This window comes from Malaclemys terrapin, chromosome 1 (assembly GCF_027887155.1).
Source record: "Malaclemys terrapin pileata isolate rMalTer1 chromosome 1, rMalTer1.hap1, whole genome shotgun sequence".
Taxonomy (NCBI): Eukaryota; Metazoa; Chordata; order Testudines; family Emydidae; genus Malaclemys; species Malaclemys terrapin.
Window position 1 is genome coordinate 230,452,292 of NC_071505.1, and position 26,866 is coordinate 230,479,157.

Here is a 26,866-nt window from a genome sequence, read left to right on the forward strand (position 1 = left end):
TTTAGTAAAGGTTATGGACCGGTCACGGGCAGTAAACAAAAATTCACGGCCCGTGACCTGTCCATGACTTGTACTATATCCCTCTGACTAAATCTTGGGAGGGAGGGGAACCCGGCGGGGGGGACGCCATGGGTGCTCAGGGGTGCAGCCCGGGACCCCCGCGAGTGCGGGGGGGGGCAGCCTGGGATCCCCACGGGTACGGGGGGCGCAGCCCAGAACCCCCACTTGTGCTGGGGGAGGGGGAGATGTTGGAGGGGCTGGTAGGCTCCCTACCTGGCTCCGTGCCTCCCTGGAAGCAGCGACATCCCCCTCCCTCTGCTCCTAGGCAGAGACGTGGCCAGGCAGCTCTGCACGCTGCCTCTGCCCTGAGCACTGGCTCTGCAGCTCCCATTGGCTGGGAACCGCAGCCAATGGGAGGTTCATGGGTGATACCAGCAGGCAGAGGCAGCGCGCAGAGCCCCCTGGCTGCACCTCTGCCAAGGATGGATGTTGCCGCTTCTGGGAAGCCCCCACCCGAGGTAAGCGTCGCCCATAGCCCTCACCCTCTCCCGTGCCCCAATCCCCAGTCCTGAGCCCCCTCTCACACCTAAACTCCTGCTGCTGCAGGAAGTGGGTCGCAGTGGCTGGAGACTGCCCCAGCAGTGGCCAGTATGGCTGGGCCAGGGATTGCCCCAGCTGCTCAGAAGGCTCCCGGGCTAGACACTGCAGAAGTCACAGAGGTTCTGGAAAGTCACGGAATCCATGACCTCCATGACAAACTCATAGCCTTAACTATAGTTAATAAGCAAATTGGCTTCACTATAGTTCCTTTTGCAAGTAACGAGTCTGAAATAGTTTCACTTCTGGTTAAAGTCAATCTGCGAGTGACAAGCAAATCCCTGAATTATTTGTTCTTTGTTCAGCGCAACACTGCACAATTGAGAAAGAAAAATCCTGTCTCTGATTCTAAGCAAACAACTAATCCAGACTCAGACAATAACAGCATTGGACAATCTTTGCATTAAATTAATCCATGTCCTAATTCCACTGACTTCAACAGGGTTATACCAGATATGAAACTGGCTCTCTGTGTCTCAGGGCTGGTCCACACTAACCCCCTACTTCGAACTGAGATATGCAACTTCAGCTACGTTATTGATGTAGCAGAAGTCGAACTATCTTAGTTCGAATTTACCGCGGGTCCACACGCAGCAAGCAGGCTCCCCCGTCAACTCCGCGTACTCCTCTCGCCGAGCAGGAGTACCGGCGTCGACGGCGAGCACTTCCGGGATCGATCCCAGAAGATCGATTGCTTACCGCCGGACCCGGAGGTAAGTATAGACGTACCCTCAGTTTCCCAAGCTGTGGAATGGGAATAACAACATCCATCTCCCTCACAGGATGCTGTTGTAAGGTAGAGCCCTGAAGCAGGACTGGGATCCCGTGGGTCCCACAGGACCTGCTGCCACAATAACAGGAGTGGGTAAAATGTATTTTGTTGTGGGCGGGATTGGGTGGGGGAAAAAACAGACTGCAGTAATTTGTGGGAAAACACTAAATCTCTTGTCAGGTTGTCATAAATGGAATTTCAGCAATGTAAAGCAAGTTTTTCTTTTCTTTTTTTTTAAGTAAAGGTTTCAATACTTAAATTTAAGTGAAGGATAGTAAGATTTGGTGTCTATTATAACAGGAGTTAAAATATTTTTTTTACATGCTTTAAGCAAGATTTGTTTTATACTTTTAGTGGTAAAAATTGTGTCTGAATTCTGTTTATATATACAATATATTAACCGACCATTTTCTTTTGTGTTGCTGTTGGGGGTTTATTTTAGTAGCATGGAGGAGTCTCTTGTTCTTGCAGGATTTGCAGGATCTAAGGCTTTTGCAGGTAGGAGCAGGATAAAAATGCAAGAACCAATGTGGGAGTGGGTGAAAGTGGGTATTGTGGGGCGGGACAGGAGCAAGATTAAAAAATAATCCCAGGCAGGGCTCTGGTGTAAAGTTCAGTAAATGTTTGTAAAGTACTTGGATAAAATAAATGCTTTATTAGTGCTCAGTATCATCAATTTACCTGAACAGGTAAACTCCCATACTCCATCTCAAAAACCAGCAGCTTTGAAGTCTTCCCATAGAGATTCCATTTGGTGAGATTGTGAGCACTGCCAGTCAAAAAGGAAATGAAATACCATGCTAAAATAATCATAAAGAGAAGAGATAAAAGCTACTGTTTTTAACAGTCCCATTTCTCCCTACATGCAAGCTGTTCCTAAAGAAATGATCACAGCTACCAAAGAGATTATGCTTTTATTTGGTGAAGAGAGGCTGATTACCTTCACAGTGATACCTAAATTTATTAAGGGAAGTAAGAAAAATCTCACCTACAAATATAAAAAGTAAAATGTATCCTCTTTTTGCCAGCATCTAATGGATATCAATGACTTTCAGTGAAAACTAATTGACAAACACTGCACACAAAAATTAAACCAGTTTTGCATGTGCTGGATCCATTTGTGCCCTATGATCCATATAATTAATTTGGAAATAAACGACCTCCATCTATACTGACTCTATGTTGGTAGGTAAAGCACAAGTATGTTTGATGACAAATGTTAAAGCTGGTCATGATTTGTTTCCTCTACAATGAAATCTGCTAAGAAGAGATACCTGAAATCTTCCAGTATAGATAGAAAAAGGGAAATACAGTTTACTATGGCAATATTACTTAGGCTTTAGCCTATTGTTTCAGTCGTTATCACGGAGTCTTGTTCCTACTACAAAAAATGCAACTTGCATGAGCCAAAGGAATGGGACTATGCAGAAGGAAACTGAACTTCGACACTTTTTCCACACAAACCAGGAATGTTCTCTCCAAACACTCATCCAGTAGAAGCTCAGAGTTACGAACTGACCAGTCAACCACACAACTCATTTGGAACTGGAAGTACACAATCAGGGAGCAGCAGAGACAAAAACCAAAAAGCAAATACAGTACAGTTCTCTGTTAAACATAAACTACTGAAGAAATAAAGGGAAAGCAGCATTCTTTTTCTGCATAGTAAAGTTTCAAAGCTGTATTAGGTATCAGGGGGTAGCCGTGTTAGTTAAATCTGTTAGTCTTTAAGGTGCCATAGGACTCCAAAGCTGTATTAAGTCAATGTTCAGTTGTAAACTTCGGAAAGAACCACTATAACATTTTGTTCAGAGTTACAAACATTTCAGAGTTATGAATGACCTCCATTCCCGAGGTGTTCGTAACTCTGAGGTTATACTGTACTTTCCAAAAGAGATCTCAGGCTTCATGCCTTAAACAGTATTTGGAGCAACAGGGAATCTCAGCAATGCAAGATGAAGGGAAAGCTACTCCGAACCCATGGACCAATTCTGCCACACTCAGTAGTATCTTACTTGATGAGGAGTCTCAATAAAGTCATTGGTAAGATCCTACTCAAGGTAAGTAAGGGTTGCAGAACTGGGCCACTAGTGAGCAAGCAAGAGCAGTCTGCACTACATGAGAGCAGGGCTTCAGAGTCTTGCTCTTTGAGAGATGGAGACCAGACAAATTAGAGTTAACATATTGTGCCTGCTATCAAACATAGTGCTCTTACCCTACACGCTGATTGCCAGTCTCGACACTAAGGTGTCTCAAATGGTATCCAGCTAAGAGGGAAGACACAGAAACAGCCCAAAGGAAAGGGCCTACATGCAGACAGTGATATCCCAATCCCGAAAGCAGTCCACGTGCAGACCTCTGATTGACTTCATCACTGCCACTCAAGCCCTACTAGTAAGTTCAAAAAGAATTCTCTGCTCAGAAAGCCTGCCAACATTTAGGAGAGTCTAGAAACTGACAGGAAAAAGTACTTGTGATAAAAGGAATTCCACCTGACCGTTCTATGCACAAACATCACACCTAGCGACTATTTTGATTCTTTTATGTAAACTTGATTAGCCAGTCAACCAACAGCAATTCCTGCTTTTATAGCAGCTCAGTGAGGTTACAGTATGCTAACGGTATAGGAGAGGAAGGCAGTAATCATGTAAACAAACATCTCACTTATGAAAAGCTGCTATTCTTCTCAAAGTGGAATATATTCGGCAAACTCCTTCTTCATCTGTGCAAAGACCTTCTCCCTAAATCACACGAGTTAGGAAAGAGAACAGAATGAACAGAAGTGTTGTGGGCCAGCTGCTAGTTCCGCTACTAACCATGGGCTTGAATTAGACTTCGTCCCAGTTTCGGGAACCATTTGCCCCTCAACTATGTTCCCTCGACCCCTCTCTAAGATAAAGAATAATGTACATGGGATGGAAAGAAGTTACATGTCTGGGAAATGCCATGCTGCTGCTCTCGTATTATAACATCCTCATAACTGAACACCCCACAGCTGCCTCTAGCGTCTTGGTAATAAAAACTACGAAGTCTAATGCAGACCTTCTCACATTGTGGTGTGTGGTCACTGTTGACCCATCAAGCACCTGCTTGTGGTCTGCAGAGAGCTAGCTGCTCACATGGTGCTGGCTTTCCTTGTTGTCAGCTGCCAAGTCACAAAGACAGCTAAAAATACATTAAATATGTTCCTAATATTATTTTCCCATATATGCAATTGCTGTGGTTTCCACAAGGATACGACAGAATCACAAATGGTAAACGAGGTACTCCTTCCAATGAAGAGTTAGAAGAGAGGGGTTCCATGAGACAACCTCTTTATTTAGCTGTGGTCCACACTACACAAGTGTTCAAGAACCCCAGTCAACCTCTTAAAAGCTTATTTCTAATTTAAAAAATACTCACACATTGGAATAGATGTCTATTTAAACTACCAAAATAAATCCAATGTGTTTTTTTTGGCCTGACACATTTACAGTATCCCAGCACCCAATAAAAATCCACTTGTTTGAACTCCCATACTATGGCATGACACCTGTTAGCGATGGCACAGTTCATCAGCTACAGGCTCCTGTTGTTGAAATCAGCCAGCAAGCTATTCATATCTCCACCGGCTGTTTCTGCTTTTGAGAACTAATGAAAAACTTAGAGAGAGACTCAGCAGTCCTCCTTCCAAAAAGCAAAAGCTACTTTAAAGTCACAAAAGCTACTTTACTGTGATCTAATAGTACCTACAGAATTATCTTTAAAAAAAAAAAACTCAAAACAGCAGCAAAGTTATAAAGAGCTTTTTGATTACTGCCAATATGTACAAATGTAGAATTATACCTCCTCTAAAATACTTCATATCTAACAGATCCACCTAGTGCTTCTCATTAGCGCTTAGATGGGCATTTTCAAATAGCAACACTAACCCTCTGTAGCTCAGGGCTAGAATATCCATTGGTGCTTTGGCCATAAGAATCCACGATAGTGCACGCCCAGAAATCCCATTCCGTAGTGCCATAGACTACACCATCCCTTCTCTTCCCCTTCTTCCTGCCAGAACGCAATTTTCACTCCTTTAAAATGTAAACAGACAGCCCTTTCAGAGTATTCACACTGCCTCTGTAAGCTTTGCTCTCCCCAAGCAAAGAAAAACCAGTGTATTACCAGTCTTCACATCTCTCCCTTGTATTTATTTCATTTTGATCTTGAAATGTTTCATGTATTTCTACTTCCAGTCACACGCACCTCATGCCAAGAATCATCCAGCAGCTCATTAAGTTTGTCCACCAATTCGTCTATCAGCTGAGTTCTGGCAAGATCCGCCCTCCTGTGGATGGCCAGATCTTCATTGCAGAGGACATAATACATCCTGGAGCAAGCCTCGAGGACATCCATGTCAGAGTGTTCGGCTACAATGCCTTTCACCACTCTCAGCAAAGCATCTACGTGCTGCAAGTGATCATGATGATACAGTCAAGTCAAAGTTATGCCTATTTATGTTTATGCCTTTTTACTTTACACAACTGAAAACAAAATAAATGCCCATTTGGGGAGGACAGGCAGGGATTACAGGACAAGATTTTGTTTGTTGCTCTAGGTCTTATAACAGACCTTTCTTTCTGTCACATAAGAACGGCTATACTGAGTCAGACCAATGGTCCATCTAACCCGATGTCCTGTCTTCCAACAGTGGCCAGTGCCAGATGCTTCAGAGGGAATGAACAGAACAGCAATTATTCAGCAATCCATCCCCTGTCATCCAGTCCAGCTTCTGGTAGTCAGAGGTTTAGGGACACCCAGAGCATGGGATTGCGTCCCTGGCCATCTTGGCTAAGAGCCAACAATGCACTATTCCTCCCTGACCTTATCCAAGTCTTTTTTTTTAACCTAATTATACTTTTGGCCTTCACAACATCCCCTGGCTACAAGTTCCACAGGTTGACTGTGTATTGTATGAAGTTTTTTTAATCTCTCCTCATATGGAAGCTGTTCCATACCCCTAATCATTTTTGTTGCTCTTCTCTATACTTTTTCCAATTCTAATACATCTTTTTTGAGATGGGGTGACCAGAACTGCACATAGTGTTAAAGATATGTGTGTATCTTGGATCTATATAGAGGCATTAAGGTATTTTTTGTCTTATTTTCTATCCTTTTCATTCCCCTAACATTCCATTAGCTTTGTTGACTGCTGCTGCACATTTTCAGAGAACTATCCACAATGACTCCAAGATCTCTTTGAGTGGTAACAGCTAATTTAGACCCCATCATTTTGTATGTATAGTTGTATATCTTAATACCTTCCTAAAACCTTAATTACCCATTTCAGCCCCAAGTCTAGCAATACACATGACTCTAAATAATAACAGTAGAAGAGACTGAGGGGAAAGAGGGCAAAGAAAGGGCCCTCTAGACACAAGGCTGCCTGCTGCGGTAACAAAGATGAATCATGTTTCAGAGCTCCCATCATTCTGTGGTGGGCTTATTCCCATGAGTGGGTCACTGACAGTATTGTTTGTTACACAAACAGAAACAGATAACAGCCCATTTCTGCCATATTGCTATTGCTTTATCGCCCCCTCAGCTAATTTTTTGTGCTGGAAATACATGGATGTGATTTTTCCCTTGCCTTGTTATGGATATTTACAGGGGGGTTAATTTTAGCAATCCACTCCACTTATGTATGGGCTTTGCTATTTCAAGGATTTCATCCTTCCATTCCTGAATTCCCCTCCTCCACATACAGATATACTATCCCCATTCTTCTCTTTGCAGTTACTACCCTCCTTCAGCAGCTGATAAGGGAGACAGTCTCCCATGAGAATTCAACTTCTTTCTGTAGTAAGCTGCTGGGAGATGCCAACTTGGATACATGTTGTAACTCCCCCTCCTCTCCACCCAACAAGAGGTCAAGAAGCAAGAATTAGTTTATTCCCAAAGCTGGGCCTCCTGCACGAAGCCATAAATCGTTTTCCACCAGGGCCTTAAGCCAACCTTGCTATATCCATACAGACAAATGTTAAAGCATTTCCCTGGTGGCCTCAGTTCAAATATGAAGGGTTTCAACAGGGTATAAGTATTTCTTCATGTCCCAACAGTCTCCTGGCTGTAACAAGGTCTCACTATGCCCTGTAAATTGTCTCATAAATTTGTTATATTTCACACACATCCAACTGCCCCAATTCCTATTCACCTTCTCCAGACGTCCAGTACTGTAAACATCTAAATCATAATACTGGGGAATTTGCAGGAGGTTCGCCACTTTTTCAGCATCTGCTGAATACTGCAGAGGAAAACAGGATATGAGTGTGCTGCAGGAATTTTAATGAAATATTTAACATGCGCTCATGGAACAGCTGCTAGTTACCTTTGCCAAGAGCTGAGGAAGCACCACAATAAAGTGCTCAGTAATTTTGGTACAATCTTCCAATTGTATTTTCTTCTCTTTCGCTGACAGGATCTACAGACAAAGCATTCTGCTTCAGTTATAAAATACTCTTGGAGTTGGTTGGAATTTTACACTTATCCCAAGGTTAACTTTGCATATTAATACACCTTTAATTAACACAAACCACCTGGCTGAGGCAAAGATTTTTTCCCCCCATGGGATTTCTCTCCCTCCCACCTTTTTTTTTTTTAAATAAAATACTTGAGTTAGCGTTGAACCACCAGAGTGCTGTTTGGATGTAGGCTGCTTTATAACGACTTCTACTGATGGATAAAATGGTCACTGTGGCCTGGTCTACACTAACCCCCCAATTCGAACTAAGGCACGCAACTTCAGCTACGTGAATAACGTAGCTAAAGTCGACGTACCTTAGTTCGAACTTACCGCGGTCCAGACGTGGCAGGCAGGCTCCCCCGTCGACTCGGCGTACTCCTCGCGCCGAGCAGGATTACCGGCATCGACGGCGAGCACTTCTGGGTTCGATTTATCACGTCCAGACAAGACACGATAAATCGAACCCAGAAGTTCGACTGCCTGACACCGAACCAGCGCGTAAGTACAGACAAGCCCTGTGTGTCGTTAACATGCTTCCACGGAGCTGAGCTTCCTCTAAAAGCTCATCTCGTTCAATAGCCACTGATAAGATGTTTTGTCTGAAGGTTAAAAGGCATCATGTTTGTCTTGTAAAGACAACGCTGCTCTCTTTCTGCCGACGTGCCTGTGGCTAGGGAAGTGCTTCTGGCAGAGCACGTAGGGAGGACAATTGTGATCGCAACATAATAAATATCTGAGACTAAAACCCACTGACCTTCTTGCCTGCTCCTCTGCCCACAGGAGGGTGACCTTCAGCAGCTTCTCGAGTGGTCGCTACGATTATTTCAATGAGAGCGCTTTCCTGGGCATCACTCAATGCTGCAATCAAATCATGGTCTCTTCAGTGTCTCGCAAAAGAAAAGTGAAGATGCAGGGATGACTAATGAGGAAAGTCTACTCATTCCTCAAAACAGCTTTGAGGGAGGGAGAGAGATACTGTTGAAACTGCTAAAAAAAAACTGCTGAAAGTTTGCTAAGTCCAACCTGAATGTGAACTGAAATTATTTTCTGTTATACAGAGTAAAAAAAGCAACTATTTCTTCCATGGCACCTTTGGGAGATAGGTTCCTAAAAATATCTTTAAAAATCTAGGCCTCTGTGCTTTGATCCCACAGCAAAGAACTGTCTCTAGTTCTGCCACAATAAACAGTGTTCAAGTCATTTTCTACATAAAACTAAACCCTCTAAAATATTTTATTTCTGAAAGTGACATTAAATTCAACTCAGCATCTTCCTTTCCAGTGATGAACATCAGCTCTACACTACTCTGTTTCAATGAGATCGGCGCATTTAGGTTCCTTAACTGAGCCATGAAAACCAATATGCCCCTTGACATGTAAAAGAGATTAAGATTTCTGAATACAAAGGAACCTTCATGTAGTGAAGTCTTTTTTCTTCTCACCTTATAGCAAAGTTATTCGGTGTGATTCACTACAAACCACAGCTACAATACACACATTGTGATTCACAGAAACAATTTGGAATTTTTAATTTACTTTAGAATAAAATAAATTTTCCTAAATGTGTTATGAGTCGATCTCACTGCATTTGCCAAATAAAGCAACAGGTTCAGTGTCGCAGAAATGATGTTTCCCCAGAAGAGAACAGGCCAAATTCAGACCTAACTCCAATGAAATTTCATACTCTTCCACCAGACCTGAGGCTCATCTTCTGGGGAACCTTTAGCAGAACGTGACTCTAGAACAGGGGTCGGCAACGTCTGGCACGCAGCTCGCCAGGGTAAGCACCCTAGTGGGCCGGGCCAGTTTATTTACCTGCTGACGTGGCAGGTTCGGCCGATCACGGCCCCCACTCGCCGCGGTTCGCCATCCCGGGCCAATGGGGGCGGCGGGAAGCGGCGCGGGCAAGGGATGGGCTGGCCGCGGCTTCCTGCCACTCCCATTGGCCCGGGACGGCAAACCGCAGCCAGTGGGGGCCGCGATCAGCCAAACCTGCTGCGTCAGCAGGTAAATAAGCTGGCCCGGCCCGCCAGGGTGCTTACCCTGGCGAGCCGTGTGCCAAACGTTGCCGACCCCTGTTCTAGAACCACATATAGCAACACACGGCCCTATATGTGCCTCTTCTGCAATTCAGGGATCTGACTGGAGATTTTTTTCTCCAGCAAGTAGAGAACCATTCATCACAGTGCTCCCAAAGCTGCCTGACACAGACCTGACTGTTGAGGCGGAAATAGTACAGAACAAACACACTGCGGCCCCTGGAATCCCTTCTGCACCCTCTGAGTAGCCGAGAGAGAGAGAGAGAAGAAACATTCTTCACCCTCTGCCCCCCAACAGGCAAGCAGGAAGGAGGGAGAAAGAAGATAGGAGGGAGGAGTCACTGAGAGGCATAAGGGTTGGATAGTGTTTCACAAGGTTTTCGTAGGATTACTGCATCAATATTTGAGGGCATTGAGTCATGGCAGGACACTGAGCCAAAACTGTTTTGTGGCTCTATGCAACCAAGAGGCTCTTCAAGTGAACTTGCTATAGTTCAAGGTGAAGGAAGTTTCTTCTAGTAAATAAAACAAGAGTAATTTGGGCAACGCTAAGGTTTTAGCTCACCTACCTTCTTCTTCAGCAGTTTCCAATAAAAGAGTGGTCATGCACTCCCAGTCCTTCAGCAAACTGCCTGCCCAATCCCACAGGCTGTCTACAAGGTATGTGACGTGTTTATGTAGCTAGGGATTAAAAACATAAGCCTACAGAATCAAACATTTACTGAAATATGAATACAGCTTATTACATATTTCACCCTCTTTCTCTCATTATAGAACCGTGTATGTGTATATATTTTTTTCAATGTATGTATTTTTTGACTAGACCCAAACTAAATAATAATTCTTCCAGTTGATATATGGGGAACATCAGAAGAGAAAGAGAGTTACTTAAAGGACAGAAGAAAGATTTCCTAAAAAGACTAGTCTCCCTAAAGCTGTTCTGAATATCACTATTTGATTGCTGTTTGTAACACCTCAAATGCCCACTCCCATTCAAGAGCTTGAAATGAATTACACTTTAGTTGCTATCCCTGGCTGAGCGGTCCTAGTTTTTTCAGAAAGCCAGTTCAACACCCCCCTCTCTGCATTGATACAATTGTAGAATAAGAGGTGTGGTACAACCGAACACACATGTACAGTTTTACTTTACTGAAGGTCATCCTAGAGTTGCGAAAGTATCAAGTTCTAAGATCAACAGTTCTGAGCATGCAACCAAAAAGACCTTTCAAAAGGAAGTCTCCTCCCCACTCACCCACTTCTCCCTCCAACTTCCAGCAGCACCTCAATACCAACTCTCAGCCAGCTGCACTGGTTTGGAAAGGCTCCTCCCTCATCTCTTTGTCTATCACAATCTCCATTTTCCTTACCTCACTCTCCAAGAAAAAAGTTATTAATTTTCTCATGTAGCAGGTATTAGCCCCAAACTTCCCTCTTCTTTTGGGTGGGACTTCCTCTTCAGTTCCCTGATAACTAAGCAGCCTGCCAATGGAAAAAAAAGTCAGTCCAATTCTGTTGTGCACCTTTTGATTACTCAGTGAAGCAGCACAGATTCTGTCAGGATTTCAGGCAGTTTTACTTCTTTCTTTTAAAATCTATTCATTCATTCAGCAAACATCAAATTCTACTGTCAGCTGGAAGGAGAGGCACTAGATTATTTTTAGCTAGAAGTTTTCTCTGTGAAAGCAGGGACTACCTGCAGCAGCTAATACTGGGGCCCTGCCAGTTGTCTGGGCAACATACATAGATCCCATGGCAATGAGTACACCAAGCATTAGGCATTTATTTATCCTGCAAAGGTGCCCACTGTAATTTAGAGAAAATCATAAAAAAGAAATATCCTTCCTATACAAATCTTACTGCCCAGCAATACTTCATAATATGGTACATCTAGTCTCTGAAAACCAAGCCAGGCTTTTAGGATACGTCTACACTGTAATGTAAGCCCAGGGTTAGTGGGACTCGAGTCAACTGACCTGTGTTAGAAAATGCAGGGCTTGAGCATCCACACTAATTCTTTACCCTATGTTATAAAATTTCTAGCCCGTGCTCAAACCTGGGGCTCTGGCATCCACACTGCAGCACGCAGATCCAAGTCAAACCCATCATATCACAGACTCCCTAGCACCCTCCCAAAATCTGGCCACTCTAGACCTTTAACCATGGTGCACTGTAGTGCACTCACCCTGCACGTTACAAAAAGTAAGACCAGCCTGCCAGCACAGCCTGCCAAGCAACATGGAGGAGACCCCTTTTCAAGAAGTTCTCTTGCTTCCGCTTTCACTCCTGTGTCAGAAAATGGGCAGAGCATTCCCGAGGCATTGGTGGACATTTCAGTGGCATTTTTTGACCCATCAAAGGAACCTAAGAGAGCTTAAGATGGAGCAGGAGAAGGCAGAGGAGGTGGTGTACCCAGACATGGAAGACTCACACTCGCTGATGCTGCTCAGTACACTCAGAATAGCCGCTGAGGCCCCCTGTGTAGACCGGCACTTCTAGTGCAGGGCCACAAGCACAGACTTGGGGGAATCACATCATCATGCAGACCTGGGATGACCAGCAGTGGGGCCACAACTTTCATATGAAGAAAGGCACATTCCTGGAGCTTTGTGAGCAGCTTGCCCTGACCTTCCAGCATAAAGACACATGTCTGAGGGCACCCAGGCAGATCCAGAAGCAGGCTGCTATAGCCATCTGTAACCTGGATACCCCAGACAGCTACAGGTCCGTTGCCAACCAGATTGGTGTTGGAAAGTTGACCATGGGTAAAGTAGTGGTGAGGTTTTTGAGGCAATCAGGCGTGTGGTTTACCCAAGTGTGGTGGGCATAAAAGATATTCCTGAGATAGTTGCTGGCTTTGCGAGGATGGGGTTTCCAAACTGCCCAAGAGCTACTGATGGCATTCATGTGTCCATAGTCTGCCTTCCTCAAGGAGCACGAGTACATAAACTGCAAAGGGCACTACTCCATTGTTATGCAGGCCCTTGTGAACCACAGAGATCAATGTGGACTGCAGTGGAAAATGTCTTGATGCCAGAGTTTTTCGCCGATTGGGAGTCTACATTCCTGGACAGGCTGGGACACTAGTTGCACCAAATGATATTATCATAAACAGAGTTACTGTCCACATCATTATTCTGGGCATGCCCACTTTTACCTTGGCTTATGAAACAGTACCTGATTTCAGAGGCCCTGGCAAAAGGCCATCATTACATTCTCAGCAGGTGTAGAATGGTTGTTGAATGTGCTTTTGGCAGATTGAAGTCTCGTTGGCGATGGCTACAGACCCATTTGAATTCCAGTGTCATTAATGCTGTGCACATCACTGTGGCTGTGCTCTTCACAATCTTTGTGATGCCAAGGTAAACCATTTCCTCCTGAATGGACCTATGACAGTGAGGGACGGCCGAATAGATACCCTCAGCCAGAAAGTGCAGCTACCACAGCTGGAGCTGGATGCACTTGGGCAACAGAAGTCAGGGATGCTTTGTGTTCCCACATTCCATTGCATGGCCCAATGGAAGGGGGGAACAGTACCTCTGTGAATCTGGTTGTGGGAGCGGATGGGGCTCATTGATTTGGGGGTGTGAGGGAGTGTTCAGCAGCTGGGGAGGAGTGATTGCCCTGTAATGTACTTATGAATAACATGATTTATGAAATGGGGGGGATGATTCACAGCATGGATTCACATAAGGAAATGACTGAAGTGTGGATTGCTGTATCTAACTGTAGAGAGAAATAGCATTTGCTTACTATTTCCTAATTGTTCCTGATCATGTGTTTAGTTTTATTATTTCAAAAACGGATTGCATGAAGAGATGCAGTGACCACAATAACCTTTCTTGACGATATAAAAAGCTTTATTTGTAAACATGTAAAAAACAGTACAATAGTCCCCCAGTGCCAAGCAGGCCAGCTGCTATTACAACACCCAATCACCAGTTACTAAAGAACATTTCCAAAATGAAACAAAAACAAAGAGAGTGTAGCAAGAAATGCAACCATGACAAAAACCCCTACAGCTGCATGTCACCTAGCCCGTTCTCCTTTCCCTTCTTTCCCCGTTTTCTGCACACTTGGTGCAGGGGAGAGGGATGGAGGTAACCACAGAAGAATGGGTAAACACAGAGGGCTGCATGGGGTTTAGTTGCCTTGTCCAGCTGCTCCTGGAGCACAATTGCATTGACCGCCCCAACATGGAGTTTTCCAAACTGTTTCTGGCCTGAAGGTATGTTGCCGGTCATGGGGTGGGAGAGGCAGCAGGAGCTGGTAATCTAGCAACCATGATTGAGATGAGCTGATCAAACAGTTTTCTGCTGAGCTCTGTCCTCCTCCTCCCTTAGCCACAGTTCCTGTTCCAGGAAATGTATAACAAGTGCTTGCTCCTATGCTGAAACCCTGTCCTCAAGCTGTGTGGCCAGCCTCAGCCTTTCCCTGCCTCTCGGTATGGCTCTTCTCCAATCTTACGTCCCTCTGCTTCTGGTACTGGACTTGCTTGTTGGTCCTCTCAAGAACTTCAACCATGACTTCATCACGGAACCACTTCTGCTTGGAATGGTCCATGAAGGTACGCTGGGCCAAGCTTACTGCAATAAGGTTGAGCTGTGGAGGTACAGCAGCCAGCAGAGATGGAGGGGCCTGCAATGGGACAAGAAATAGAGGGTTACTGTCTCACATAGCTCAGTGGAGGAGCGCAGAAATAATTCTTGTGGAATTTCAAGGACATAAAATGTTACATGTAAAAAATGAACTGCAATATATTGTGAGAGGGATGCCTCAGTCCACAGAATCTCCCTGGACAAAGCCTGGTTAATCCCAGCTAAAGTCGTGCAGAGACAATGAACAATTAAAAATTCCAGCTGCTTCTGTTTTACCAAAATTGCATAACTACTTGGGTTTGGCATCAGAGGAAGGGCTGGTTAGTGGCCTTGCTACAAAAGCTTTTTCTATCATTTCAGGCTTTTCATGCTTTGGAGGACATAACTGTTCTTGTGATGCCCTACTGTCAGAAAGAGACATTATTCCAAGCTGCTGGTGGGAAACCTGCAGTGTATTTAGCCATAGTATTCAATCGTATAGTGCCCCAACACATATCTATTGGTGGAGTGGGCTGGTCAACTACTGAGCCCTGGGAAATACTTCCCCAAAATGTGACTACCTATGTGGAGCTCCTGCTTCACGAAAAGTTTACAACTATCCGCACCTGGGCTTGAGTCAGAATTCATGAGAGAATCAACAGGATACTGCGTTAGTTTTCACATGCTTACACTGGGTTATGGCTGCATGCAAAGACGCAGAACTCCACAACCACCCTCTTCCCTGCCTCCGGCACATTTTTGGACAAAAATTCTAACCCCAGTCATTCCTGGGAGAAATGCTTTTGTCACCTATGACTGCATGAGTTGCCTCTAACTGAAATGGACTAGATTTGGAAATGGAACATATTTCCCCAATCACATGCACAGAGTTCACTGCAGACAGCTCCATAGACCGTTGAGCGATTACAGAGCAGGAAACAGTCACAAGAATGTAATGTTGTTATTTTTAGAAAACAGGAGTGGCACAAGCAAAAATCTGTGCCTTTCCAGTAAAAATATTCCTTACTGCTTGCATTTCCCGGTTGCCACTTTGAACTGCACAGGAGGGTGGGGGGATGCCAAGATGCTATCACACAATCCACCATTAATGGATACATGCTGCTATCCAGGGCCTCTAATTGCTTGTGTGTTGATTTATAGAGCAGAAAATCCTCCTGTTACTGTATCAATAAATATTCAAATGGATCCAAAACTTACCAGGCTCGGGCAATTTATGCCTCTTCTGTGTCTGCTGCAGGCTCGGCAGTGGGCTGTTCCTCGGAGAGGTACATCGAACAGCTCCTCCGAGCATGGACACAGAATTTTCTGCTGATCCTTTTTAAAAGCCCGCTCCAGGACCAGTCTCAGCATCATAGTGATTTCATCATCCTCACTCGGTGCCTGCTGGTGGCTCCCATCACTCCCCAGGCTGGATTCTGGGGCCAACAGGGTACCATCGCACCTGACCAGGTCATTCTGCACCATAGTTGGACCTGAGCTGGGTGCGATGCCCAGGAACCAGTCAAACTCCTCATAAGACAGACATGATGTTGGTGAAAGCATAGATCATGCTCTTGCAACATGTGTTTTATTCAACTTGAAACATACATTGGAAGAGGTGCTCCCCTCCATTGCCTGATGTACAAGGCATATCATGATATTTCTTTGCAATTTCCACTTTCTCCCTCCACTCCAAAAAAAATTTTAGGGAATTAATTGCTCATGAAAGGGGCTAGCCTATTTAAATCCTATTTAAAGGCAGCCATCCAATGGAAAGGTGACCCTCATCTGAAGGAGGAGCCACAGGACTAGGATTTAATGAAGGCCAATTCTACGCTGGGAAATGTTTGCCAGCATAACTATGCCAGCAGAGCACAGACACAGCTTATAACGGCAAAAGCACTTTTTTGCCAGTGTGACTGAGTCTACAAAAGGACCTTTGTGAGTATAAAAATGTCTTCCCCCAAGCCCCCCCCAAAATAATGACATTTCATCACCCCACTAACCAACAACACTACGCTGACAAGTTTCTAGTGCAGACCTGACCTAAGCACTGGGGACAAAAAATGACAAATAAGAACAGGAGGGTTATAGGGTCAAAATAAGGGAACCAAAAGGAGACATCAAGCAGAGAACCCCAAACAGTGCATACTGAACCAAACAATGGTTCTCCTGTCTAAAGAGACAGGAGAACCACTCAGATGAACTCTGCCCCTATGTGTGCATGGGCAAGGGAATGGAAAAAGGTCCCCACATCATAAAGAATCATAGAATCGCAGGATTGGAAGCGACTTCGCGAGGTCATCTAGTCCAGTCCCCTGCACTCATGGCAGGGCTAAGTATTGTCTAGATTATCCCTGACAGGTGTTTGTCTAACCTGCTCTTAAAAATCTCCAATGATCGTGTGACGGGTTGGATCACAGAAACGCCCTTGGGAGCTGCTACCTAATGTACCAAGACTACCCCTGTTCCTATTTTCTCTGCCCGCTCAGGACTCCAGCACCCTGTCTTGCTGAGCCAGACACTCCCGTCTGCTCCAGCACAGACCCAGGGTCTGAATTACTTGCCCCAAAGCTGCAGGTTTACCTGAAAACAGCTCACAAAAGTGTGCTTGTCTTTAGCACTCAGATGCCCAACTCCCAATGGGGTCTAAACCCAAATAAATCCATTTTACCCTGTATAAATCTTATGCAGGGTAAACTCATAAATTGTTCACACTCTATAACACTGATAGAGAGATATGCACAGTTGTTTGCTCCTCCAGGTATTAATACATACTCTGAGTTAATTAATAAGTAAAAAGTGATTTTATTAAATACAGAAAGTAGGATTTAAGTGGTTCCAAGTAGTAACAGACAGAACAAAGTAAGTCACCAAGCAAAATAAAATAAAATGTGCAAATCTATGTCTAATCAAACTTAATACAGATAAGATCCTCACCAGTTCCAGAATGCTCCCTTTTACAGACTAATCTCCTTTTAGCCTGGATCCAGCAATCACTCACACCCCCTCTAGTTACTGTCCTTTGTTCCAGTTTCCTTCAAGTATCCTGGGGGGGGGTGGAGAGGCTCCTTCTTTAGCCAGCTGAAGACAAAATGGAGGGGTTTCCCAGGGGTTTAAACAGAGGAGACCCCTTCCTCACCCTGTGTAGAATCCAGCCACAAAATGGAGATTCAGAATCACATGGGCAAGTCACATGCCCATGCATGACTAAGGACTTGCAGGTAGCAGCCATTACCCACATGCTACCTTGAACATCCTCAGGTAGACTTCTTATGTGGATTGGAGTCTTCCAAGCTCTTTTGTCTGTTAAGTGCTTCCTGATTGACCACTTAATTTGCACATTCCTTTCCTAAGAAGTGACCAAATGTTCTAACTAAGGCTACTTAGAAATCAAGCAATTATACAGCCAATGTTCATAACTTTGAACACACAAATGGTGCCTGCATACAACTAGGATGAACATAACCAATAGATCATAACCTTTACATAGATATGTTACATGGCATATGTAGCAAAACCCTATTCCAGTTATATCATACATACATTTATGAGCACCCCCACATAAAGCCTTATGGTGTACATTGTCACAGATGGAGATTCCACAACCTCGCTAGGCAATTTATTCCAGTGTTTACCTACCCTGACAGAAAGTTTTTCCTAATGTCCAACCTAAACCACCCTTGCTGCAATTCAAGCCCGTTGCTTCTTGTCCTATCCTCAGAGGTCAAGGCAATCAAATTTTCTCCCTCCTTGTAACAATCTTTTGTGTACTTTAAAACTATCATGTCCCCTCTCAGTCTTCTCTTCTCCAGATGAAATAAACCCATTTTTTTCAATCTTCCATCATAGGTCGTGCTTTCTAAACCTTTTCTGTTGTTCTTCTCCAATTTGTCCACATCTTTCCGGAATGTGGCACCCAGAACTGGACACAATACTCCAGTTGAGGCCTAATCAGCGCGGGGTAGAGCAGAAGAATTACTTCTCATGTCTTGCTTATAACACTCCTGGCTAATACATCCCAGAATGATGTTTGCTTTTTTTGCAGCAGTGTTACACTGTGATTCATATTTAGCTTGTGATCCACAATGATCTCCAGATTCCTTTCCGCAGTACTCCATCCTAGGCAGTCATTTCCCATTTTGTATGTGTGCAACTGATTGTTCCTTCCTAAGTGGAGTACTTTGCATTTGTCCTTATTGAGTTTCATCCTATTTACTTCAGACCTTTTCTCCAGTTTGCCAAGATCATTTTGAATTTTAATCCTATCCTCCAAAGCGCTTGGTACCCCTCCCAACTTGGTATCGTCCACAAACTTTATAAATGTACTCTCTATGCCACTATCTAAATCAGTGGCTCTCAACCTTTCCAGACTGCTGTACCCCTTTCAGGAGTCTGATTTGTCTTGCATACCTCCTAGTTTCACCTCATTTAAAAATTACTTGCTTACAAAATCAGACATAAAAATACAAAAGTGTCACATCACTATTACTTAAAAATGGCTTACTTTCTCATTTTTACCATATAATTATAAAATAAATCAACTGGAATATAAATATTGTACTTACATTTCAGTGTATAGTATATAGAGCAGTATAAACAAGTCATTGTCTGGATAAAATTTTAGTTTGTACTGACTTCGCTAGTGCTTTTTATATAGCCTGTTGTAAAACTAGGCAAATATCTAGATGAGTTGATGTGCCTCCTGGAAGACCTCTGAATACCCCAAGGGGTACACGTATTCCTGGTTGAGAACCACTGATCTAAATTATTGATGAAGATATTGAACAGAACTGGACCCAGAACTGATCCCTGTGGGACCCCACTCGATATGCCCGTTCAGCTTGACGGTGAATCACTAATAATTACTCTCTGGGAACAGTTTTCCAACCAGTCATTTACCCACGTTACAGTAGCTCCATCTAAGGTGTATTTCCTGAGTTTGTTTATGAGGACGTCATGTGACACAGTATCAAAAGCCTTACCAAAGTCAAGATATACCATATCTACTGCTTCCCCCATAGCCTCAAGTAACCCCTGTCAAAAAAAGCTATCAGGTTGGTTTGACATGATTTGTTCTTGACAAATCCATACTGACTGTTACTTATCATCTTATTATCTTCTAGGTGTTTGCAAACTGATTGCTTAATTATTTGCTCCATTATCTTTCCGGGTACTGAAGTTAAGTTGACTGGTCTGTAATTCCCCAGTTGTCCTTATTTCCCTTTTTACAATTTGGCAGTATATTTGCCCTTTTCCAGTCCTCTAGAATCTCTCCCGGCTTTCCATGACTTTTCAAAGATAATCATGAATGGCTTAGATATTTCCTCAGTCAGCTCCTTGAGTATACTAGGATGTCTCTCCCATCAAGATTCCTCCTCCTGGAATGATGGACAGCCATCTTGGCCAGTGCCAAGAAGAGACGGTCAAGGAAGTCTATCCACAGATACAGGTAAAGCATGGGATGCAGCAGTGCAATGTTTACCACACTCCCTGCCTATGTTCCTCAAACCTGACATGGAGAGGCCACTAGTAGCATGAGGGCACGTTAGCCTCAATGTAGTCTTAAGCTTGTGCTTTTTCTGCCAAACCTGCCAACAAAGTTGTCAACTAGTGCCATGTGTGGTGGTGGTTTATGTGATGTAGATCCTTGTGCACCGATAACAGTACAAAGATAAGCAGCTCTGACCCAGTCAGTCATTTGCTTGTATTCCAATGGAATATTAATGAGATGTTGATACTACAGGTCCCATGTTTATCAAGACAGCACCACCAATAGATAAGAGTGGCATTGTTCTGGGCATAAATCACTGATTTATGACAACATTAGGCCAGAGAGTTGGGGACCTACAAAACAAAGCAGGATAGGGCTAGGAGGTGTGACTAGGGACACATCAGAGAAGGGATTTTTCTTTTTTCTTTATTTTGGGCCTGGAGCCACAAATCCTAGGCCTTATGTAATTTTTCTGGGTGGATATGGGCAGCAACGGAGGAAGGGAACAAAAAGGTATGAATAATCATGGTCAGCTTTTAACATTGCTTCTCCAAAGCCTTGCCAAAAGGATTGTCACCCATTTTTGCTAAACAAAATACAGAATTTCATCAAGCTGTAGATACAGAATTTTTATTAATTCCCTTTGTAGCATGGCAGCTCCATTCTTTGCCCACATCCATTGTCATAAAGGCCCATTTATAAAAGTTACTCCTGGGAAGTTAGATTGTATATTTCATTAACTTGACTGCAAACTGGGAGGATTTTTTAATCTGTGGGCTCTCATTATTCAAAGGCCTTTACAATGTATAAGGCAACTTTCAAGGGGAGAAGAGGCCACCTTTGCAATTAATCATAAACAGCTACAAAAAAATCCAACAGATGCCAGGTGATCAACTGGCTCATCGGAAGCAAAGCAACAGGGAAAAAGTAGAAAGGAAGGCTGCATGGTCCTTGGCATGATACAATACTGGTGGACTAGTCAGTTGTTTTATACTTTATTATAGTCTTGTACCTTTCTCATGCTTGTTTAACATGCCGAGGCTGGGAAGTGAAACAAACAGTTAGCCCCAGATAGCAGCCCTCCACTTATTCAGCAGAAGAAGGGACATCTGGTATCCACCAGAGATGAGCCACCAATTGAAACATAAAGGTTTAATGTCCCTCTTAAACAAACCCATTTTCACTCTGAAACAATGAGAATATGCAAAAAGTAGCCAAGCAGAGATACCTTTTATAAAGGAATTCCCCAGCTGCTACTGCTAGAGGTCTGTGCGTAGTATAAACAAACTGGAATAAGGTTTCACAGTCTTCAGATGATAACGCGTCCTCACAGTTCCTATGCAAAGATATAATACCAGTTATTATGCATATTTAGCTAGAAAGGATTATACGTACCCTAATATTGGACCTGATTCTATACCTAATACTGGACCTGATTCCCCACTGCCTTGCAGTTCATATAGTCAGTTACACCTCTGCAAAATGAATCTTGATATGCTACCTAATCAGAGCAGTAGCATTTTTGTATTCACCTTGTAGAGATGGAAGTGTCTATATAACATACAAGGAATGAAGAATTAGGCTCTTTGTGCGGGCATAAACATGCACATAAAAGCGTGGGTAAGGCTGTTTGGTTCTCAGGCAAAAAAAAAAAAAAAAAATCCAAAATTAGTTACAAAAAAGGAAATTCATAACACAGTATTTTTAATCTTGGATTGTTTGCCACAGGAAATTATAATATAGATCAAATATCCTGTATTTTTCTAAATAAAATTGCTATTTAATCAAGAGTTAAAATGGATACTCAATTACAATGAGCTTATATAGAAACTCATTTTAAAAATCACGGCAAAAGCATGCTCAATAGGAAGCTGACCAGCACGCCAAAGACCAGAACTATTTATTGAAAAACCTGAAAGTCACAGTTTTTGCAACAAGTATACAGCCTTACTAATGACATTTCTCATTTACATACCCCTTTACACCTTCAGAGCACCACGTAAATATTAATCAATCCTCCAACACACACCCTGTGAGGTCAGAAAGTATTATCTCCATTTTACAGAGAAGAAAACTGAAGCAGAGAAGGTTGAGTGACTTGCACAAGGCTACAGAGGGAGTCAAGATCAAAGCTCAGATGAGAATTTAGAAATTCCAGGCTCCTACTCCTCCTTGCATGCCATTGGATAACACTGTCAACAGAACAAAGAGCAGTGAGACCCTTCTACTTCTGGCATAGTATGGGAGGGGAAACTATGATGGGGTAGAGATTATACTTGTAGGGGTTTTATTTATTTATTTATTTAATAGTTCTGCTATCAGCCCCCAAGAGGTTACATCCTCTAATGCACAGCCTACTATGTGGCCTACTACAACTTCTAAAAAGAAGGCTCTCACTTTTGCAGCTGCTGGGACTGATAACCTAGTCGCACATTGCTCCTCTTCTATAATGGCTACCAGCTCTTCTGTCACCAGCACTGCCTTACCTCTTAGTATCTTGACAAGTCCCAATTTAAAAATACAAAGCCTCTGGCACCCTCAAATCCTAGTCCCTAGCAGTTAAATATTAAGCAGGGGTGTCTCACTGACAACTACTTGAACTAACATTGGGTAAAGGTTTGTGGGAGATTATAACAAAACAAAAAAACAAAAAACAAAACAAAAAAGACAAACACCTCTTAAACTAATCTACAAACATTGGCTGTGGTTTAAAACAGTAGGAGAGTAGCCGGTTGAAAGCCCCAGGGTACTTGAACAGAGGGCATGCTGTCTGTTGGCTTTTCACTTCTGTGAGCCAACAAGGTCTCAAAAGTCATAAATTGATCATTATGGATTATTTCCCTGTGCGCTCCTTGCTTATTTTTGCTGAAAAGTTCCCTGCTATTTTTAATGAAAGTTCTCTCTCCTGCTAGATTGCACTCAGTAAACTTGCTTATAATGATCACTGGCACAGTAAACAGGTCTTTATAGTGAAAATGTTGATGATGTGCCAAGTAAATATTGACTGGAACTAGTCTAATAGTAATTATGCACTAAATAAATGCCAAGCCAAGTGTGTGGGGGGGAGGGGTGACACAGAGGGGGTGGCAAATAAATATTACATTATTATTCAGCTATCTTTAGGATTGGTGAAATAGTGAAAAAATATATTTATGGATAAGTTACTCAGTGATTGGTTTGAAACATTTAAAATTAACTACATACAAATATGATTTAAGCAGCTCCTGTGTGGAGTTCTGTACTGTGTATGAGCACCCAGCTATGTAACCTGTGGAGCCTGGATTAAAATTTTAATTACAAGGGCTGATGTAGTTGAGTAGTATTCACCTTCCATTTACTTTTGCATCCCATATTCACATTGAGTGGTGTCAACTGAACATACCAAATGGCACTTACAGAAGTAAGGGTTGCCCAACCAGCTTTGTATCAGTAAAAGTATGGAGAACTGAATGAAATAAGCCAACTGTTTAATATAATTTTTATTCACTGTAATATCAATACAGCATAAGTCCTCTATAAACACTTTTCTAGGAAGCTGTCCAATGCAAATTCTCTACCTATTTGCAACTCTTTCTCACCCTCTTTTTAAAAGCTGGGATCAAACTGAAATGGCAGTTCTAAGTGACAGTGTTGTAGTCTGGGACACCTGTGGATGGAGATGTGCAGTTTTTGAGATGGGGCTATTTCTTGTTCTTTAAATCAGTTCTCTCTCTTCACTATATTGCAAGGTGACAGAGAGCGACAGGTATTACATTCACTGCAACAAGTCTTTCTTTTTCTAAACCCCTTTGATAGGTGAAGTGCTTGGCAATATGTGTATCGTTATAAAAAGCCTCTCTTTGGGGACAAGTTACAAGATTTCATACAAACTATTTCTAACCATGGGAGGGAAAGGCTAAAAATGGGGTGAAATCCAGTTTTGTCACTGTCTTCAAAGGGACCAGAATTTCCCGCAGGTATTTTACCCTGTATTCAGTTTTCCCCTCATTAAGGAAGCATTAAGTACGGTGTGACCTCGGCACCTTGTACAGAACACTCTCTGGTGGCACAGGAGCTCAGCAGGGAAAAATGAGCCACCTCTACCCGATATGAGCTGCCAGGCGGGCATAACATTCTTTTTTTTAAAAAATCCATTAATTAAGCAGATGGAAGATCTGAATGTGCATCTGTTCTCTCGTCTTTCACACAGTGCTCAGCAGTTGCTTACTGTAAGATGTCAAGGTTTCCACTTGAAAGATACCTGACCAGTTCAGAGACTACGTACCTCTACAGAGGGCAATACCTAGCTACACCTACTACAACCGGCGATTTCAGAAGTATTTCCTCAATAAAAGGGGTGCCTTCTTTTGTACATATAAGCCAATAATCACACATTCAAAGAATACTTTATGTAGTGCAATACTACTGCTGCAAATTTACAGCCCTTCAAATGCCAAGTGACAGATAAAGGTTAAGCCAGAAGTGCCTGCCAGTATTTAGATGCCTAAAAATAAGCATGGCTTTCCACATACCAATGCCATGATATATCATTTTCTCCTCGCGTCAGTGTGAAGAGGCAAGGAAGAAGGAAGATGGGATATGCCAGGGAGAGAGCAAAGACTCCATTTGTTCTGGATGCCAAACATTAGCTGGGAAATCTCACATCTTCTCTTTTGTTTTCCATTCCATGAGATGACCTTGGAAGCAGAAGACCCACTGCCTTCTCAACGTGAGAAGGGAGACTGAGCAGGGGCTGCCTACACCATCTCATTTGTGTGCAATTTACTTATATTCCAAGATAAAAAAAACCACTACATCTAAGCAGAATTAAAATATCAGTAACATAAGGGTAAAAAAATGAAAACAAAACAAAACAAAAACCCTACCTTACAAGGATGTTGTAATTATCCCAAACCCAAACATTACATGATAAGAAAATATTGCACTTAAGAAATCCAAGCAAGAATGAAAATGCAGAGTTAAGGTATATGAACAACCTTAATGCTGCCCCTTAGCATCACCATCCAATAAGCATGATTAAGGCACTTAAGGGTTCGTGGTCCCAGATTAGATTAAACTGATTTTTGAAGATATTAGGGCGGGTGTTTTTGTTTTCTTCATATGTTTCCCCTCTTGGCGTCAATACAGGCACGGCAGTAAAGTGTCATCTGCATACACAAGACAAGAGGTGAAATCCTGGCCCCACTGAAGTCGGTGGGAGTTTTGCCATAGACTTCAAATGGGACCAGGATTTCACCCAAGATCTATGTTCTGACAGGACAGGGAAGGTGTCAAATATTAGAGAGGTGCTAAAGGGCAAGGGCTTCAGCACTAAAAGCATGGGTTTGTTTTGGTTCAAGAGCACACACTGGAGCGGGAAGCAAGCTCTTTTCTCTTTTTAAGTGGTCTCAAGAAGGGGAAGAGACTAGGGCCGGCAGGCATTTTGAAGCCAGAGTTAGCAGAGGTGCATGATGGTAGGAAGATGGCTGCAGGAGATAAGGGATAACAGAAGGAGTAATTAGTTTATGCCATCACCATCACGAAGGAGGAGAGGGGTCTTTCGCTTTTACATTGTTTTGGACAGGCTTGATTCTTCCTTCAGGGAATCTCAAAGCATTCTCATATCTCTACATTAATGGTGTTATGGGTGCTGACTCCGTGGGTGTTCCGGGGCTGGAGCACCCATGGGAAAAAAAACACAGTGAGTGCTCAGCACCCACCAGCCACAGCTGTTTGCCACCCTCACTCATCAGCTGATGGGGGGCACAGCACACCCACCAAACAGCTGATGGGGGCGGCAGTGGCGCCAAACAGCTGTTTGGAAGCTCAGGGAGGTGCCTGGGAGAGGGCAGAGAGCAGTGGTCAGGGGTCTTGGGGAGGGGACGGAGTGGGGGCGGGAAAAGGCAGAGCAATGGCAGGACCTTGAGGAGGGGGTGAAATGAGGGCATCGCCTCAGGAGAGGGAGGCAGAGCAGAGGCAGGATGAAGGCGGGACCTTGTGGGAAGAGGCAGAGTGGGAGCAGAGCCTCAGGGCAGAGCGGGGAGGAGCACCCCCGGGGAAAAGGAAAAGTTTGCGTCTGTGAATGGTGTCATCCCAACAGAATCACAGAAGAGCCATTAATTTGCATTGTACTCTGCTACTCCTCTGTCCCCTTTCACTAGTGCAGGATCTGCCTCCAAACTGTAAGCGTCAGACATCATCCATTAGAAAGAATCCAGAATCTATTGGGCTAACTTATCATAGCAGAAAGAAAGTTTTACAGACACGCACAACCCCTACATCTAATTTTAGCAATTTTAAGAAAAAATTCACATATCCCTAAAGGAAAGAGTCTAAGGGCAACTAACTAAGAGAGGAAGGCAGATAATTTCCTTATTTGCATACAAGGTGTCTCTCTCTTCCCCATCTCCTCTAAGTCACATGAAAATGTTTTTCACAATAGTATTTAAACAACAGATATAATCTAATAGGTATGCATAGGTTTGCTAACCAGGTGGCTTACCTGATCTTGTTAGAAATAATGCATTCACCTATCAGATCTCAATTTCTTCTTCAGAGACAATCATAGGAGTTACATATGGAAAAGCCCTACTGAATGATCTAGTTCAGTTCCCGGCCAAGGTGACATTATTTGCTATGGTATATTTACTAGAGCTTTGCCAGCTCTAATTTTGAAGTGCCTTAAATAATGAGGCTTCTACCATTTCAGTTAGAGTCAATTTCACAGTCTAACAGAGAAACAGGAAGGACAGGGATGTTTTTAAAGCACATGCGTAGGATCTCTCTACCTAATTTCTGGCTCCTGCCAAAGACTGTGTGTGAAACCAGGGATGCTTAACTTCTGAGCCTCAGTTTCCCTCTGTAAAATAAGGATAACACTACTTAACTACCTCACAGGGCTGTCGTGAGAATTACTTAATTTATT

At 43.3% G+C, this 26,866-nt stretch overlaps 1 protein-coding gene across 2 annotated transcripts in view; it reads right to left on the bottom strand.

Moving 5' to 3' along the window:
- LOC128825879 (cohesin subunit SA-2-like) overlaps positions 1-26,866 on the bottom strand; it is a 92,772-nt gene that overhangs the window by 24,353 nt on the left and 41,553 nt on the right. For both annotated transcript variants that reach the window (XM_054008737.1, XM_054008729.1), the window contains exons 15-23: positions 21,191-21,298; positions 11,262-11,373; positions 10,464-10,575; positions 8,611-8,714; positions 7,722-7,814; positions 7,548-7,637; positions 5,600-5,803; positions 4,034-4,110; positions 2,051-2,138 (exon numbers count right to left, since the gene is read on the bottom strand). In XM_054008737.1, coding sequence (XP_053864712.1) covers positions 2,051-2,138; positions 4,034-4,110; positions 5,600-5,803; positions 7,548-7,637; positions 7,722-7,814; positions 8,611-8,714; positions 10,464-10,575; positions 11,262-11,373; positions 21,191-21,298 — 988 coding nt within the window. The remainder of the gene's footprint in view (positions 1-2,050; positions 2,139-4,033; positions 4,111-5,599; positions 5,804-7,547; positions 7,638-7,721; positions 7,815-8,610; positions 8,715-10,463; positions 10,576-11,261; positions 11,374-21,190; positions 21,299-26,866) is intronic.